Source organism: Equus asinus, chromosome 29 (genome assembly GCF_041296235.1).
Source record: "Equus asinus isolate D_3611 breed Donkey chromosome 29, EquAss-T2T_v2, whole genome shotgun sequence".
Classification (NCBI taxonomy): domain Eukaryota; kingdom Metazoa; phylum Chordata; class Mammalia; order Perissodactyla; family Equidae; genus Equus; species Equus asinus.
In genome coordinates this window covers 15,251,306-15,270,244 of record NC_091818.1, presented here as the reverse complement: position 1 = coordinate 15,270,244, position 18,939 = coordinate 15,251,306, and the positions used below count along the sequence as shown (strand labels likewise).

Below are 18,939 nucleotides of genomic sequence, written 5' to 3'. Positions count from 1 at the left end.
TGAGATACACACCGCGGCTGGGGGTAGGGGGCACGTGGGAGGGTCACCCACTCTAACCTGGGGAGGTCAAGGCAGACTTGCCCGTAACGGTTTCCTGTTTTATTGCTTTTCCGTAAATGTAGGGCCCTGTCACAGTTTGTTGGCTGTTTTGTTGTTGTGGTTTGAAATATGTTACTAATTTCTTCTCGTGATTTAGACTTTGTCCTTTAATACAGACCCATTTTGGGGAACACCTGGTATCTGAGATTAGCGTAAGAATCTACGTTTTTAACATTTAAAAAAATTGCTTTTTCATTAATGAAGCTCTGAAAACAGAACAATCACCTTTCTAACCAAAAGAACCATTATTCATCTATTTACTTACTCAGGAAACGTTGAATGCCAAGCCCCCATTTTAGCGGAGGAGGCAGACAAGGTTCCGAGCCCCTCTCCAGACTTCCATGGGCATTCCCCATCACGCTGCGGCACAGACAATGGCTGGTACAAACTGGCTCAAGAAGCCCTAGGAGGCTTCTGCTGCTTCGGAGGGAGCGCGTGAGCCAGTGGCTTAGGGATCAAGGGAACCAGGGAGACTGTGGAGGAGCTGCCAGCTGGTCCTCTGACTTGTCTTCATCTGCCCAGAGTTTTGCCTCCATTAAGAATCAATTCTCCTTCCCTCCCTCCCTTCCTGCCTTCTTTCTCCTGCCTCCCTCTCCCCCTCCTGCCTCCCTCTCCCCCTCCTGTTCCCCTCTCCCCCTCCTGTTCCCCTCTCCCCCTCCTGCCTCCCTCTCCCCCTCCTGCCTCCCTCTCCCTCCTGCCTCCCTCTCCCCCTCCTGCCTCCCTCTCCCCCTCCTGTTCCCCTCTCCCCCTCCTGCCTCCCTCTCCCCCTCCTGCCTCCCTCTCCCCCTCCTGTTCCCCTCTCCCCCTCCTGCCTCCCTCTCCCCCTCCTGCCTCCCTCTCCCCCTCCTGCCTCCCTCTCCCCCTCCTGCCTCCCTCTCCCCTCCTGCCTTCTCCTCCCCCTCCTGCCTTCTCCTCCCCCTCCTGCCTCCCTCTCCCCCTCCTGCCTCCCTCTCCCCCTCCTGTTCCCCTCTCCCCCTCCTGTTCCCCTCTCCCCCTCCTGCCTCCCTCTCCCCCTCCTGTTCCCCTCTCCCCCTCCTGCCTCCCTCTCCCCCTCCTGTTCCCCTCTCCCCCTCCTGCCTCCCTCTCCCCCTCCTGCCTCCCTCTCCCTCCTGCCTCCCTCTCCCCCTCCTGTTCCCCTCTCCCCCTCCTGCCTCCCTCTCCCCCTCCTGCCTCCCTCTCCCTCCTGCCTCCCTCTCCCCCTCCTGCCTCCCTCTCCCCCTCCTGCCTCCCTCTCCCCCTCCTGTTCCCCTCTCCCCCTCCTGCCTCCCTCTCCCCCTCCTGCCTCCCTCTCCCCCTCCTGTTCCCCTCTCCCCCTCCTGTTCCCCTCTCCCCCTCCTGCCTCCCTCTCCCCCTCCTGCCTCCCTCTCCCCCTCCTGCCTCCCTCTCCCCTCCTGCCTTCTCCTCCCCCTCCTGCCTTCTCCTCCCCCTCCTGCCTTCTCCTCCCCCTCCTTCCTTCTCCCTCTCCCTCTCTCCTTCTTCCTCCCTCTCCCCCTACTCTCCCTCCAAAATACCCCACCCCTGCAGCTCCTCTGCCCCTCTCCACCCACATGGTCACTGCCTGAAGTGTCCTTGCAGCTCTCGTTTCATTTTGACTGTGACAGAGGCCTCTTTCAGGTCCTTCTGCCATGCCCTGTGAAATCCTGTAAGCCTCATTCAGGCACTTACAGTTACCTGGCTGTACCTTGTGGGTTCTTCTCCAAACTGTTATGACAAGACTTAAGAGCAGAACATCCCCCCTTATCCCCGTTCTCTCCAGATGTGAACACAGGGGGTGCTCCCCTGGCTCAGGCCTGGCCCCTTCTCTCTGCCATTAGATCCATGCCCAGCGCTTGTTCTGTTTGTATGTCACGGACTCTCAGATTTCTCTCTCAGTGCTGTTGCCTTTGAGCACCAGACCAACATGTGCCCTTCCTGCGTGGCATCCTCTGGGATATCTCAGACATAAAAGGTCCCAAGTCAGACTCATAATCATCCTTCACCAACCTCTTCCTGCCCAGTGCTCCCTTCTTGGGGCATCACCCATCCAGCTGCACAGGCTGGTGGCCTCGGCGTCTCCCACAGTGGTCCACCCTTTGTGGTTGTTGGAGGTCATTGGGATCTCTGGAGTAGGCCTGCCTGTCTCTGCTGTCACGTCCCCAGTTCAGGTGCTGGTCCTCTCTGTTAGGACTGCTTGCTAATCTCCTGATGGCCTCTTCCTGTCAGCTCTGCTCCTTTCCACCCAGAGCAGTCAGTGCTGTCCCTCTCTGTCCCCAGTGATCAGCATAGTGCCTGGCATAGAGTGAGTGCTCAGTACTTAGTGAGTAATGGATTAAGTCCACTGTTTTAACCACACCTCTCATTGATCTGTTCTCATCCTGGGATCTTTTTGTTGTATAATTATTAGTCTGCTTCTGGCATTATCCTCCTCTTCTTATGCATTCATGTCATTTAACAGACTTCTTCCAATCAATCTGTTATTTACTCTCTTTCTCAAGAACTTCCCTAAAGTGCAGCCTCCTCCCCAAAGCCCTAATGATGGGACAGGTGTGGATCCTTACTTTTTTTTTTTTTTTTTAACTTTTCCCATCCCATTTATGAACATGGATATTGTTTAGCTAAAAATGATCTTTATTTTATTTGTGTAGGTACCATTCTCTTCTCCGCACATGCCCCTTTTTTGCATGTTGTGATGTTTCAGACTTTACAGACATTATAAGCTGTGAATGATTCTGATACTACATAGGTTTTATCTACTTTAGAAAGCAAGTTCTTTAAAAAGAATAGATGAATGAATAATTTCATTTGCTTCTTTCTGATGCAGTAGTTGTACTTTGCAAATGTATTTGACCAAAAACTATAGAAATAATAATTCCATGGTTCAGAGAAGTCTGAAACATACTAAGGAAACTACAGAAGACATTCTTACCTTGTGGACTAACTTAATTGATGGGCTTTGTGGGTATTTCTGATGTCTATCTTCAAACTAAATTATGCCTATATTATTTGGTTTCATTTTCCAACTTTGGCTGAAATTGTTTCATTTTAACTATTTAAAAATGGGTTTATCCCGCCAGCCCCCGTGGCCTGCTGGTTAAGTTCAGCCTGGGTTTTGTTCCCTGGGCGCAGACCTACACTGGTCTGTTAGTGGCCATGCTGTGCTGGCAGCCCACATACTAAGAAACAGGCCGATTGGCATGGGTATTAGTTAGCTCAGGGTGTGTCTTAGCAAAAAAAAGGGCTTTATCAAATCAAAACCGCAGTGGGATACCACTTCATACCCATTAGGATAACTGCTATCAGAACACCCTCAGAAAATAACAACTGTTGGTGAAGATATGGAAAAATCAGAACTCTTGTGCCTTGCTGGTGGGAATGTAAAAGGTGTAGCCACTGTGGAAAATAGTATGATGTTTCCTTAAAAAATTAAGCATAGAGGGGCTGGCCCCGTGGCCGAGTGGTTAAGTTCGCGCGCTCTGCTGCAGGCGGCCCAGTGTTTCGTTGGTTCGAATCCTGGGCGCGGACATGGCACTGCTCGTCAGACCACGCTGAGGCAGCGTCCCACATGCCACAACTAGAAGAACCCACAACGAAGAATACACAACTATGTACCGGGGGGCTTTGGGGAGAAAAAGGAAAAAATAAAATCTTTAAAAAAAAAAAAATTAAGCATAGAATTACCACATGATCCAACAATTTTACTTCTGGGTACATACCCAAAAGAATCAAAAGCAGGATCTTGAACAGATATTTGTACACCAGTGTTCACCGTAGCCAAAAGGAAGAAGCAACTCAGATGTCCGTCAGTGGATGAATGGATAAACACAATGTGGTATTTACATACAATGGAGTATTATTCGACCTTAAAAGGAAGGAGATTCTGACACATGCTACAACACAGATGAAGCTTTAGAACATTATGCTAAGTGAATTAAGCCAGTCACAAAAGGACAAATACTTACCTGTATAAGGAACTAGAATAGTCAGATTCATAGAGACAAGAATAAGGATGTTGTTTGCCAGGGCGGGAGGGGGAATGTGGAGTTGTTGTCTAGTAGCTACAGAGTTTCCGTTTTGGACATGAAAAAGTTCTGGAAATATAGATGGCTGGTGATGATTTCACAGCGTTAATGTACTTAATGCCACAGAAGTGTATGCTTAAAAATGGTTAAATGGTAAATTTTATATTATGTGTATTTTTCCACAATAATAAAAAAAATCAGTTTATCAACATTGCATGTAAATCTACGATTACCACAAAATAAAAAGTTTAAGAAAAACTACAAATAGAAAAAAAATAGGTTCATTCTCTTCACATTCTTTGTTCTCTCTGTTGGAACATTTGTTGTTGAATCTGTGTTGGTGTCATGGTTGATAGAGTGAGACGTCCAGCTGTGGCTCCTGGAATGTGTTCCTGCCTTGCAGTCTTTACCAGCAGCTGCATCCACACTGTCCACTTGTGGAGTGTGCCCAGTTACGGGAGACTCACTGAGCCCCATGACTGTTTAAAAATAAGTATGATCAGGTACTAAATCTCCGTTTAAAGGCTGGCGAAATGGTAAACAGTTTTAGAATTTTATGTAGGCTAGTGTGTAAGAGAAAGAAACTCGAACCCTTTAGCTCTGGATTTTCCTGTCTTTCCAGGTGTACCTTGAAAGACTTTTAACGTATGCAGAGATAGATATCTGTCCGGCCAACTGGAAGCGAATCGTGCTAGGGGCGATCCTGCTGGCCTCCAAGGTGTGGGACGACCAGGCCGTGTGGAATGTGGATTACTGCCAGATCCTGAAGGACATCACGGTGGAGGACATGTGAGTGGGGGCGTATTCGGCGTCTCAGCGGGACTGTTTGGGAAGGAAACCACGTCCCTTGTTCAATGACTTGTATAGAAGAAGTGGATTTGACCGAATGTCTCTTGGGAGCTGACAAAACAAGGACACGGTTGTGGGATGTTCTGTGCAAAAGCCTGTTTCTCTTGTTTGCGGATCGTGAGCAGGCACTGGGATTAGTGGTGCGGGAAGCTGGCTCCCTGAAAGTGCGTCTCCCGGGAGGGTGGTCCCCTTGGTCGAGGGTGGTCCCCTCGGTCGGGAAGGCGCGGCGCGGTTGTGCCGCTGTCGTGCCGTGCCGCTGGCGCCCTCCTGGATCCCGCTCCGCGTCCCCCTGTGGACGTGGTGGGGTTCACATGGCAGGCCCGGCCCGCCCGCCCCACAGCGAAGGGCTGCAGGACCGCCCATCCCTGTCTAGGTTCAGAGGAGAGTGTCACTGCTTTCGTCACGCTGCGCCAGTTCGCGTGCTTGAAATCAGCCTTCTGTCCCTGGGCCTTCCTGGGCCTTCCTGCGCCTCGAGGTCACGGCAGTGGGTCGCCAGCTGGCGGGGGCTCTGTGGGCGGGTGGGGGCTCCGTGGGCGGGGGGGAGGGGTGGCTCTGTGGGAGGGGGGTGGGTGCTCCGTGGGCGGGGGAGGTGGCTCTGTGGGAGGGGGATGGGGGCTCCGTGGGCGGGCAGCGATGGCTTTGTGGTCGGTGGAGGCTTCGTGCGCGGGCGGCGTGGGCGGCCCGGGCTCCGTGGGCGGGCAGCAGGGGGGTGGCGGCGTGTGGGGCTCCGTGGGCGGCGGCTCCGTGGATGGCCCGGGCTCCGTGGGCGGCCCGGGCTCTGTGGGCGGCCCGGGCTCCGTGGGCGGTGGCTCCGTGGGCGGCCCAGGCTCCCTGGGCGGGGGCTCTCGGGCGGCCCTGCGATCCCTCAGTGGCCACCAGCCCAGTGGGGCGGGGTGGTCGCGGGAGCCCTGCCAGCCTCTCGTGGGCCGAGGTCTGGGAAGAGACGAGGCGCAGAGCCCGGGGACGCAGGACTATTGGGAGATGGCAGTCGGGACGAACTGCTGGCACTTCCTTGCGGGTTACAGGCGCTTCTGACACTACTCCTACTCTAGTCCTGCTACTGTTGGGCTTCGGGAGGACGCTTTAGGCCGCGCGGGTCCCTAGTCCGTCCCAGTGCCCATCCCTGACGGGGGCGGCTCTCACAGTGCCATACGCACCGCGCCACGGGGCCTGGCTCCCCGCCTGCCTGCCGAGGCCTCGCTGCGCGGCTGCCCGGGGCCCCGCTCCTTGGTGCCCCCGGAGGCCTGTCTTCCAGAGCCGCTCCTGCTGCAAACCTGCAGCCCTCCTGCCTGCGTCTAGACTTAGACTTTAAATTCGTCTTTCTCTCCTTCAATAAAAAAGTGAGAGGGTGAAAATAACAGGTAATTTAGAATTCCAGATACTTAGGTTCTGTTCATTCAAGGTTTAAATTACCAAGTTAGGAAAAACAAATTGCCAAGAATATATAAATATATATTTATAAATATTATAAGATAATAATAGTCATGATGATGATAATAATGGCAGCTGTCCTTTATGGAGCAGTTCTTAGCCCACAGGGAATAATTTTTGTGTGTCAATTCGTTTCTCACAGTTACCAGTGAGGTAGTACTGTTACTCTTCCCGTTGTACAGATGAAAATGGGGCACTGAGAAGTGAAGATGCCAGGTTACTTGGCTAGTCAAAAAGCCACAATTTATGTTTCTTCTCTTCAGCAATTGAAGCTAAGATTGTTTCATTTATCTAATAATAAAAAATGACAACCATTTTTTGTTAGTCAGGTCCTTTTCCACGCAGAAATTAGATGATGTGGCCGAAGTTCATTCACCTGAAATTAAACTTAATATTAAGAATTTCTTTGATTATGTTCTTTCAGTGGACAGTCTATACCTTAAGGAGTTATCATTATAATGAAGTTAGATTTTTTGTCAAATGCAAAAGAGTAAACCGTTTTATTGAATGAAGCTACATGTTTTTGCATTAATATTTCAAAAGAACCAGCTCTGTCATCAGTATAATCATAGTACACACGTGCAAATTCTACCCCGTAATCCCTGCACAGAAAATTGACCATTTTCTTAGCCTGATTTTTGTGCCTTTCTTGGAAGCCATTGCTGACCAGCCCCCATCATTGTGCCAAACAGTGGCTGAGCCTTGGCAGTTCATCCAGTGTTTGACGAATCCTCCAAAAGCCTGTGTCTGGGCAGAGGAACACGTGCACGAAGTGCTTTTGTTTTTAAAAGGTCAGATTATGAACAGTTTTTCTGAAGAAACTCCAGAGTAATGCCCTAGTCTGTCCCCATCTGCTGGCTTGAGAACAGGTCATCAGTGGAACTCAGCTCAGGGGACCTGGCCAGCAACGGTCTGCGCACCTCCGGCTGCGAGCTCCTGTAGAGCCCAGGGAGCTGGAGGCCTGAGTCAGGCCAAGGGGAAAGCCAGCCACTCTGATGTCCTTCCTGTTCAAAGTATTCATTCTCCTGTTTGTTTAGAGAGCCACTGTGATCCGTTTACTGTGGTGGTTAATCCGTTTTGATGTGTATTAACATGCTGTCAGAGCCGCCCAAGGACAGGAGGCGGCAGAGGGTGCTCTCTGGCAGGCGTGTGAGCCCAAAGGGCACTCTCATGCCCCATGTTGACAGGTCCTGATACTAGCACACTCCCATCTCCATATCTCTTTGGAGGCATAAGCCAGGTGACCACAACAGCAGAGGTCTTCATGTACTTGGGCTGTCCACTCTTGGAGGAATTTTGGAAAATTTTGTATCCTCACTTCATTTTTAAGTTGACATCTAAAAAATTTTCATCATAAGTTTCCATAATTGCAAAGGATGTCATTTACAGTGTGTGTTAGATTGTGGTATTTTTAAGTTAAAAGTATCCATTGGAGAGTGAATTCCATAGTGATATGATACACCCATATCATCTATTTTCTTACAGTTGAAAGTTTCATGTTCTTTTTTCTCCTTGAACTCATTATATTCTTCCTAGTTTCCTCTCACAAAAATTTATTCCTCAAAACTCTGTGTAACAAAAATATACATATAAGTTAAAATTAGAATGCGATTTTTTGGACTATAAGATTCTGACGTATTAAAAGACATCTTCGGCTGAGTTACTGCTAGTACACAATTGATCAAAACAATTGTACATTATAAACTTTGATAAAATTAAATATAAGAAGTAAAATCTTAGGAGAAACAATCTTAATGAAATCAGTAGCTTTGTTTTTTTCCTCCTTTAGTTTATATTTTTGTGCATGATTGATACTTACGATACAGTAAACAAAGTTCAGCATCAGTTTTAGTCGCATTTTTGTTTTCTTTAACATGAGAGCTTAGAGAATGTATTCATGTGAGTAGATGAAATTGCAAGTTTTGTTGTAACAGTGTTACTTGTCTTTAAACAGTTCTAGAATTATGTGGTAAAACCACAGTCCTCTATCAGTAAAAATTATTTAAATGAGCCTGCAGCTCCTCCTTCAGTTTGTTAAAACAAACATCGGAGACCGTCTAAGCTGTCACTAGAGTCCTTTGCTCTCTCAACACCAGCTGTCCGGATAGTCCCTTGCCCAGCTTCTCAGAGGTGTCCCCCTGGGGAGGTGAACCTGGGGAAGCGGAGTGGCTGGCCTGCCCTCCAGGGCAGGAGAACGGGGAGCTGCGCACTTGGCGCCTTCTCCGGCAGGAGAGAGGAAGCACGTTGCAGATCTGGACGGCTGTTTCCTCATGCTCCTGTGTTCCCAGGCACGCTGGGAGAACATCTTTGTGTCCCCGGGGAACACGTCTCCCAGCATGAAGACCCGTGCCCCTCCGAGCCCTGAACTAGACACCAGTGTTGTGGGCGGGATCGTGTTCCCTGGGAACCCGTGTGTGGAGTCCTGACCCGCAGTACCTCAGAATGTGCCTCTATTTGGAGATGCCATCTTAAAGAGGTCTCTAAGTTAAAATGAGGTCATCAGAATGGCCTCACTCCAGTGTGAGTGGCGTCCTATAGGAAAAGGTCATTAGGAACATAGACAGCAGACAGAAGGACCACCATGTGGTGTTTCGTTACAGCAGCCCTAGCCCACTGAGGCACTGGTAACCTTTCTGGGGAGAAGGAACAGAGCCCAAGCAGGGCCAGGGCTGCCCATGGTGTCTCTGTCGCTGGCCCTTGTGGAGCCTGGGGGCATAGGGCGAGGCTCGAAGTTATTTTGTAGCGTCAGCACAGAATCATAGATTTACTGTGGGAATTTTTAAAAACAGGTGCTTAGTTCAGTCTTTTCCAGTAAAACCCTGTGAGTCCCCAAGAGTCACTGGAATGGGATATCACTCCGCTGAATGGCTAAGGAAAAGAAAAGGGCTCCTAGGTGCCCCCCTCTGTGGAGAGCAAGCAGTGGGGGTGCATCACCAGAAGCCAGGAGCCCTGGCTCTTGGCAGTGTGCTCACCTCATCTCGTCAGCTCGTCTTCATTTCCTGGCAGAGAGAACTGGAGCTTTCCCTCAGAGCTCCTTGGCAGGCAGAGGCTTCCCAAGTGTCAGTGGAGAGCTTGGTTTTTCCAGGCATCCTTCTGACACCCTCTGCCCCCCTTTTTCCTGGCCTTGCCTGCGTAGTAGCTTCGCGACGTGAAGCCTGGCTTCACATCCAGCTCAAGAATCATCCAACAGTGAGGAAGTCGCCTTGGTGTCCCTCACGTCCCTTTGGACAGTGGGCCTGGAAGCAGCTCACCATGTGCACGCGGCTGTGGGCACAGGTTAAAGAACACTGTAAGACGAGCGTCCCTGAAACTCACAGGTAGATGGCGCAGCGGCCGTGCAGGCAGTCACTGTCCACTGATGCCAGTCACACCGGCCTCAGGTGCAGGCTGCCCTAGTGTGGGAACACGGGGCCACGGGCCAGTCTGCCCTCTTACCAACGGTAGGTGGTCATGCCACCCTGGGTCAGCTTGGAGCCCTAATGATAATTGCTATAGGTGCGAAAGGGGACTGTGGTAGACAAAAACGCAGTTAAAAAAATTACACCTTGGGGTTGGTTTCTTTTGTGTTGCAATGATCCTGTAGGAGCCATTTTCTTCTGTAGACAAAGGACTCCCAGGTAAGGAGGAGCACAGAGCATGTCTGAGTGCTGCCGGGCAGGTGGCACCGGGCGGGGCCCTCAGTCCCTCCACAGGTACCTGGCACTTGGTTTTTTCTTTTTTCTTTTTTTTTTTAAGTTGGGGTAAAATATTATAGAGCATAAAATTTACCACTTTAACCATTTTTAAGTGTATGTTTATCCATTGATAGGCCCTTGGACAATTGGGTTGTGTCCACCTTTAGCTGTTGTGAGTAATGCTGCTGAGAACACGGGTGTACAAATCGCTGTTCAGCCCCCGCTTTCAGTCTCCTGGGTCTGTGCCCGGAAGTGGGATTGCTGTGCTGGGGCTGCAGTTTGAGGTGAGCCCATTTTTTGTGGAAAAGCAAGCAGGTTATTAGATGATGGAAACAACTCTCTTTACCCCATTTTAGAGGCCCATTTGCAATTTGCTAAATTGCACCAGTTCGGTTGGGTTTCTTCACCATGTTGATCTAATGTAAAAAATATTTCTTTGTTTCTTGAGTTAAATTTATTTCTTATAAAGTTTTACACCAGAACTATTTCCTCCTAATTACGCAGTTGAGGGCAGTAACTCCAGCAAGCCCGTACTCTCTGCATCACTGTTAGATTCCTGACGATTTGTCACATGACAAGCTGTTGCATGTCCCTTTAAGATGTACTGCTACAGGTTAGAAATTCAAATTTTAGGAGTTACTTTTATTTTCTAAATCTTGCCCTTGTTTGAAAACACAGCAGCTCTGCAGTTCTGTTTTCCCCAGAGGTTAAACAGAAACATTCAGGAAAACATTCAGAAACATTTAAGAAAAGCCTGGTGCAGGCTATTCTTTTTTCCAAGGAATCCTGGGAAAATGCCACCTTGTTCAAAAACAGACTCCTCTCGACTTTAATTGTAGTGGATAACCTCCACAGGAGGTATTGGTGTTGACATGCCATTGGGGCAGGATTATCAGCCCAGTTCTCTTAGGATAGTGAAAAGGCAAGATCTTCGCGTTGGGAGAGTAAGGTCCGCAGTGACTCCTTTTGGCCAGCAGGCGGCAGTCTGTCCCCAGGCAGCTCGCACCTCTCCCAGGAGAGCTCTTCCGGCTGTTGGCCTGGACACTTCTGGCCTTAGCAGCATTTTGACACTTGTTTTATTAAAATCGTGTCTGGGTTTCAGTATTTCACAGGATGATCTCGTATTAAATCTCATTTAAATGAGCTACACTGAAAGTTATTTAAAATAAAATCGTCCCAAATAACTCAGAGTAATTTAAATTACTTCAAAGTATAAAATTTAGCACTGTATATTCTTTTGGGGCTTGATACCTCTTTTCACTGGGCTGTATAGAAAAAGCATGAAGTTATGCTGTTTCTCCAGTTGAAAGACCTCATGTCACTTCGCGGTCTTTCCAGTGGAAGCACTCAGGCCTTCGGGAGCAGCTTGCTAGGGTTCCTGAGTCCTCACTTGCCCAGGAGCCGCTGTCTCTCCAAAGCCACCCACCCTAGCTCACTTCCCAGCCCCCCTGCCCTGCCTCCTCAGGGCTCCTGGCCCCTGTTGTGACAGAGGCACAGACAGGCAGAGGCCTCTTGGGTCTCGACGGCTTAGTCAGGTGACTCACTGGGGCCGACTGGGACTCGGGGACAGCACGGGGAGAGAAGGGTGCTGCGTTGGTTGGGGGCCTGCATACAGGGGCCAAGCCGGAGCCTCTGCGCTAGGTGGAGTGGACAGAGGTCAGGGTCAGGAGCGCTGAGTCCTGGCACTTGGGACAGGGCTTGTCAGTGTTGAGCTCCACTTGCAGGAGATGTGACCAGGTGTCCTGTCCAGCTGCAGGGGCGTGCTGGGAACACCCACCCCAGCCCTTGTTCCTCTCCTCTGAGCCCCACACTTGGCCCCTCAGTCAGCTCTCACTTCTGCGGGGAGCCTTCCTGATCCCTCTGCCCAGGCTGAGCTTGGGCTGCTCCGTTCAGTACCAGTAGTTATTGGGCACCAGGTGTATGTCAGGTCCTGAGCTAGGGGCCAGGCGTGTGAAATCAGATGTCACAGCTTCTGGCTGTGAGGAGACAAGTAGGGGAGATGGAGTCAAGGCAACGGTAACAACCGAGTGTGACAAAGGACAGAAATAGAGGACCCTGTCGTGTGCAGTGGGAGCTCAGGTGCTCCCAGGGGAGGTGGTGCCAAAACCGCGTGCGGGCCCAGCACCAGTGAGTGCTCGCTGCGCAGGTCCAGTCCTGAGGACTTTTCTCCCCCAGCTTGTAACTGTCAAGAAATAAACCTAATTTAAAAGATAACTGACTCGGGGAAGTTCTCAAAGTAGAAGTTTTAAAATTTATTGTGGCTACTCATCGTTTGTTTCATCAAAATGCAAATGGAGGGCCGGCCCCGTGGCCCAGTGGTTAAGTTCGTGCGCTCTGCTGCAGGCGACCCAGTGTTTCGTCAGTTCAAATCCTGGGCGCGGACATGGCACTGCTCATCAAGCCACGCTGAGGCAGCGTCCCACATGCCACAACTAGAAGGACTCACAACTAAGAATATACAACTATGTGCCGGGGGGCTTTGGGGAGAAAAAGGAAAAAATAAAATAAAAAAAAAATGCAAATGAGTTGGCCAGGTGGATCTTAAAGCCTGCGTCGCTCTGGTACTGACCAGTCTCTGCAGCCGAGTGGCTCTCACAGGGTGTGCTGGGCTCAGCAGAATCGGCAGCCGGCATCACTGTGAGCCTGGTAGGGATGCACGTTCTCAGCTCCCCCCGGACCTGCTGAGCAGAGCCGGGGCTGTCTTCACCGGCCCGCCTGGTGGCTGGACGCACGCCCAGGTGTGGGAGTGCTGCTTTCAGTCCTCACAGGTGGGGAGTTCCCTTTTTACGAGAGTAGGGCTGAGGTTCGATTCGTCCCCTCTCCCCTTGTGTCAGGAAGGCCCTACAGCAGCTCCTCGACTCCTCTCCCGGGAGACGGGGAAAGGCAGTCCTGTAGGTCTGACAGAGGCTGGGCCCTCCCCCAACTCCATTTGACAGCTCGTGACTGCTTCCTCCGCCCCGTTTGTAAGCCAGGGCTGGTGCCGCCATTGGCAGCCGGAGCCTGCTGTCTGTGTGTTAGGTCTCTGTGGAATGAATCACCCTGAAGCACTTCCTGGTGATCATCCCGATTAATCAGGGCACGTCCATCTGGGCATTTGATCAAGTGGACTCGGCTTTTAATACCGATTTGGTGGTTAAACTTCAACTCTAGTATCCAACTAGGCGATTAACTAGCTGGTTTTTCTCCCTGCAGGATGCAGTTTTCTGGAGTCTGATCTCCAGCAGCTTGCCTTGGCGGGCCCCGCAGCCCGGGGCGGCAGCTAAGCCCGTGCTGTTTGTCTTTGCTTTGCAGGAATGAGCTAGAGCGACAGTTTCTTGAATTGCTCCAGTTCAACATCAATGTTCCTTCCAGTGTTTATGCCAAGTATTATTTTGACCTCCGTTCTCTGGCGGAAGCAAACAACCTGAGCTTCCCCTTGGAGCCCCTGAGCAGGGAGAGGGCTCACAAGCTTGAGGTAAGATGCTTTGATGTGTGGGCTTGGGTGCACTGCTGCAGACACGTCGTCTGGGTCCCACAGAAGTGAGTGACCACGATGGTACCTTCTCCCACTACGTGTTGTTGTGACAGAAGGACGAGGTGCCCTGGATTAACAGCTGGTCCTTAATTTAGTTAATTATAATTTGTATGACCTCAAATTTTTAATAACCTTAATATCAGTTGTTACTTAATGTGGTTGATTCTATTTTTTAAATCAAAGATTCTTTTAAACCCCTATTTTTAAAAAAATTCTAAGCCCACCAAAAAAGTATTTCCCAGCAGGCACTTTTTGTAAGGAAAAAGATAAATGTGACACTAATGATTGGGAATCCAAAAAAATCTGATTCTGCTTTTTACTTTTTCAAAATATTTTCTCCACAGCCCAATTAGAATTGGGGCCAGCCCCAGTCGGTCTTGGTCTTGTTTCCAGTCAGCCAGGTTGTGAACCCAAAGCCTTAGTCTGGGTGTAGGGCCTTCATTGTTAAGCCATGTGACCTTTGTGTCTCATACATATATGTAGCTCAGTCTCATATTGGTACCTGGCTCGTCCCATCTGACCCTTTGACAGAACGGACAGTGGTGGGTGCTAAGAAGGCTCACGGGGGAGATGCCTCCTCTAGAGAGCGTGCACCGAGACCCTCAGCACCTGCATCCCGGGCGCTGTCCTGGCTCATCCCAGAAAACCTCTGGCCAGAGCAGGAGATGGCACAGTCACGTCCAAAGCTTGTGAGACCCAGGAGGTCTGTGCTGCCTGTCCCATTGTCCATCCCAAGTGAAATGTCACCTGCTGTTGAGTATGGGTCACGATGGCCAGAGTGTGATCTAACAGGGTTAACAGCTTCAAACAAAATGAAGTCTAGAGATGGGGGGAGGAGAGCTATTATGGATTGCAAGCTTAAGAAAGCAAAAATGTTAAGATTTTTTTAAAGTAAATAAGTTAATCTCAAGAAGGAAGCTTAGTAAAACTATGGAAAAGACTGGATGCATAGCACTGGGTTTAAAATAAAAATCCAGCGAGGTTTCCAGAGCTTGGCCACTTTGCTGTACTTGTGTACCGGCCTTAGATGAAACTGCTCACGTCCATCTCCCACTTCTATTCAAGAGCTAGGATGGAAACCCTTCCTCTGCAGGACTTGCTCCAAGCAGGTGTTGTCAGACCTTCGCGAGCACACACATGACGTAGAATGAGGTCTCACAGTGAGCGTGAACCCGCTTCGGCCTGCGCTGTGGTCCCTGGCATGCTGTGGTGGGTGCAGCGGACCCCCAGTGCTGAGCAGGGTGTGTGGAGCTCCTGGCAGCCATGTAGCCTGCAGCAGAGCAAGCCTATAGTTCTCTTGGGGAGAAAATCTGGAGTTTCAGGTCAGCCAACTTGTGAAGGCTTGGGCTGGCTGTGACTGGGAGCATCGGTGCCTGCTGGTAGCTCGGCACGGTGTCTGAGCCGGAGAAGGCAGAGCTCACCTCCCCAGGGCTGCACTGTGCCGGGGCGCCGGGGCTCACTGGGCAGGAGGACGCCCGTCATCCTGACACGCAGTTCTCTCTTTCCTCCCGGGAGTCGGACCCTCCCCTCCTCCGTGGGACTGCCAGCAAGACTCTGGAAAAGCAGCATACGCCTCTTTGAAATAATTTCTAAGGAAGGGGATTTCATTGTTTTCCAAACCTCCTTGTCCCTGTTAGTCCATTTCATTAGCGAGCTTGAACCCCATCAAGGAGAGCCTGGAGGAACAGACATAGCAGAAATTGCTATCCCTGCAGACCCGTGCCCACTCAGATGCACCGCCAAGGGATCTTCTGAGTCATTGGTGTGCGGGCGAGTGTGGGACGAGTGCAGCGAGAACCACTCGAGTGCAGAGGGCCGCTTTATTAGCTGGTCATTTCTCTTTGAAATAAGGGTCTCAGTATGCATGTGGGAGATGCGATTAAAGCTAACATCGGTTTGTATAATAAACTCTGGAATAAGATACACATTGCTAATTTGTTAATGATATTACATTCAGACTCTTACGCTTTTTGTAAGCTGAGAAGGAATAGATGGTAATCTTGGGACGTTTAAATAAAGGAAAACGGTGTGCTCCGAGAAATGATCGCTCTCACGTCCTTAAGGAATCTCATCTTCTCTTCTTTAAACACGCCACCTATGTTATGCGTACAAAATATATTCCAAACGAGGAATTCTCCGTTTGCTGCCCTAATGCATCTCTCACTCGGAGAAGGCCATCCTTGACTCCGGCCTCTCCTCTAGGGCATCCTCCATGCTGCCACTGGATTCCTTTTGCTAAAATGCGGTTGTGGGTTTTGGAACATTAACTCTTAGAATTGTTGGCAGTTTTGTGTGGCCTTAAGAGTAAGCCTGGACCACGCAGCACGGACTGTGGTGTTCTGCCGCTGTGGAGAATGCCCATCTTCCTGAGAATTTCCTCTTCCTCCGGCAAGCAAGGCCTTTGAAGCCTCGTTCTGATGTCATCCTCAGTTGCTCAGGCCTCTCTGTTCCGGGTCCCTTGAACATCCCTTGTTATGTCCGTGCCCCTGTGATGTGCGGGTCTGGGTTGGAACTGACATGTCCATTCGACACCTCTTCACACACGTTTCCCCAGGGCATTCTGAGAGCAGGTGCTGGCTACAGGCAGCCCAGGCTCTGTCCTCAACCCAGCCGGTAGGCCCTGCTCTTGTGGCATTTACATTCTGCCGGGAGGAGACAGCCAGCCAACAATAAACATAGTGAACACACTGGCTACTCCATTAGAAGGCGAGTAGGAAGGAGAAGTGGAGCAGGTGGGAGTGCTGGGCCAGGAGCCCCGTTGCGCAGGCAACGCCAGCGTGGAGATGAGCAGGCACGGACTGGGCCTTGCGGGCCTCTGGGCTGAGGCAGAGCTGCTGTGAAGCCTGCGGTGACGGGGCTGGTGCAGGGCCCACAGAGCAGGACATGTGATGGGGAAAGAAGTGTATGAGGCCGAGGGGCACACAGGGAGACCAGCAAGAGCCGACGGTGATCCGACCAGGGCACGTGGCGCAGGCGGTGAGCGGTGCCTTTGTCCCTCACTGGAACCCCTTGGCACTTGGGTGCTGTGTCTGTTTCCCCAGCCCTGGCGTAGTCTCTGGCCTCTAGCTGAAATTGTACAGAAGTCAAAAGACCTCCCCTTTGCTTCTTGATGAGCGAAGTCACTCCCCACCCCTGGTCATGTTGTCAGATGGCAAGGAGAACGCGACTGGTACAAGCCATCGGCACTGGCAGTGATGTGAGCTGGCCCAGCCTGTGTCGTCACGTGCTCTCAGCCCTCACCTGATGGCAGCCCTGGAAGAGCCATGACTGGGCTCTGGCCCCCAGGGAAGGCCTGGCCTTGCTCATGGCCGTGGCACTGCCCCTGGAGGCTCACTGTCTCGACACCCCTTGTTTGTCTGGTTCCCTCCTGGGCCTGTCTTCAGCTGTCCTCTCCAGCCGACTCAGACACTCGGTCATCGTCTGCTCCGACTCAGGCTCTGGTTAACGCTCGCTCCAAGCTCAGAGCTCTCCTCCCCGAGGCCCACAGGCTGCAGTGCACTGGACCCAGGCCTGGCTCGCCTCCAGGCTGCACTGTCCTGTAATTGCTTTGCGTTCTGAGATTCTCTCAATTAGACTGTAAGCGCTTTGGAGACAGGGCCTGCGTCCACGCCTCCTTTGCACCCCCTGCGGCCGGCACAGATCTGGGCCTGGGAGGTGCACTCCACAGCGCAGGGACTCGTGTCGGTTTGGTGCACGGGCACCCTCAGTGGCCAGAACCATGCTGCACGCAGCAGGGACAGTGTCTGATGAGTGGCTGGATGGGGTGCTGCGAGGGCAGTGGTGCTCACTGCTGAGTCCGCCTGACCTGAGTTGTCTCTCTTCTGCCCTGCAGGCCATCTCTCGCCTCTGCGAGGACAAGTACAAGGACCTGAGAAGACCCACGAGGAAGCGGTCAGCAAGTGCTGACAATCTGACTCTGCCGAGGTGGTCCCCCGCCATCATCTCCTAACCGTGGGCGTCCCCCCAGGAGGCTGCACCACCCCTCAGTTTCTCCTTTAGTTTGAGAAAAGACAGACTTGGGGTGGTTTTGTTTTTGTTTTCCCTTTCCTTTTCTTTTTAAGTTCATAGCTCCTGTCTGGCCGCCTTGGTGCCCGCCTCCGCGCTGTGGCCCACCCAGAGCAAGGCTTCCAGGGAGCACGTCAGCGTTCTGGAGCCCTGTGCCCCACCTTCCCCTCGTTGTGAGCAGCACTTCCTTCCTGGAGGAAGAAGACTCTAATCCCGGAGGAGGAAGTGAGGGGAGAGGGAAGCCGTGTGGAGGCAGGAAAGTGGTGACGTGGCCTGGCCATTTCCTGGGTCCCTCGCCTGGTCGGTGGAGGATGCCACGGAGACACAGCCGTAGTAACACAGTTGGATGTGCATTAGAGACGGGAGTGCCACCCTTGTCCCCTCCGCTGGGATCAGTGTGTTCTCTCAGACTTCTTGCATTCCTTCTTGCTGCTTTTTTGGGATTTGGGGGATTTTTGTTTGTTTTTATTCTGTTTTGGTTTTGGTCCCACAGAGCAGAGAATATAGTTTGTACCCACCATGGCGCAGACATCCAAATAAACAGTGCTGGTCGTTCTCTCCGCACTCCTCCCGCGAGCTGTCTTCTGAGCTTTCTTCCTCACAGTGGGATGCGCTTCTTACGTTTCTGTACACCCTTATTTTATATGGTTTTTCCTCAGCAATGGCAAAATTGACTTGACTGTAGTGCTGAACCAAAAGTGTCCATTTCCCTCCTATTCCTCACCCCAAGAAAATTCTAGATCACGTGGGTGCTTGTGCCTTCCGATCTTCTTGCAGTTGTTTTTTTTGCTCTGACCTGAAGTCACAGTTACAAGGCAGTCAGACTTGGTGGCTGAAGGAGCAGTGAGCCGCAAAGGGTGTCCTCTGGCTGGTCTCTCTAGAGCGCTGGGGTCTGCCCTCAGATGTCGAGGAGGAGCCGTTTCTTTGTACTCCCTGCTCCGTTCCCTCCTCCACTTCCACGTCCATTGTTGCAAGCAATATTTTCTCAATTTTATATGTTTACTTTAAATCAAAGTTAGTCTATTTGTATAAAATTTTTTAAAAATTTAAAATATAAAAAACGGGGGAGGGATTCCAGTGGGAAGATCATTGATGGGCAAAATGTTACTATTTACTGAGGTATTTTTCACAGAATGATTGAATAAAAAACTCAACTTCGTTTTCACTGTGGGTGCTTAGAGAAGTAACATAAATTCAAACTGAAGGTGTATGCTTCATTAATTGTGGCCACACTTTTTTGTTTTCTGACTATCCCCAATTTCCTTACAGGCTAATGAAAATCTTTCATATCGAGTAACATAGAAGTAAGGTTAATGATAGGATCTGAGTCAAGGAAGCATATAATGTTTTGGGTTTTTGCCTGTTTTCT

At 50.8% G+C, this 18,939-nt stretch overlaps 1 protein-coding gene across 6 annotated transcripts in view; it reads left to right on the top strand.

The window, feature by feature from the left end:
• CCNY (cyclin Y) overlaps window positions 1-18,735 on the top strand; it is a 205,633-nt gene extending 186,898 nt beyond the window's left edge. For all 6 annotated transcript variants that reach the window (XM_044762370.2, XM_070500909.1, XM_070500908.1 and 3 more), the window contains 3 exons: window positions 4,720-4,886; window positions 13,343-13,505; window positions 17,398-18,735. In XM_044762370.2, the coding sequence (XP_044618305.1) occupies window positions 4,720-4,886; window positions 13,343-13,505; window positions 17,398-17,514 (447 nt within the window). In that variant the 3' untranslated portion in view covers window positions 17,515-18,735. The remainder of the gene's footprint in view (window positions 1-4,719; window positions 4,887-13,342; window positions 13,506-17,397) is intronic.
• Window positions 18,736-18,939: the final 204 nt, after the last annotated feature.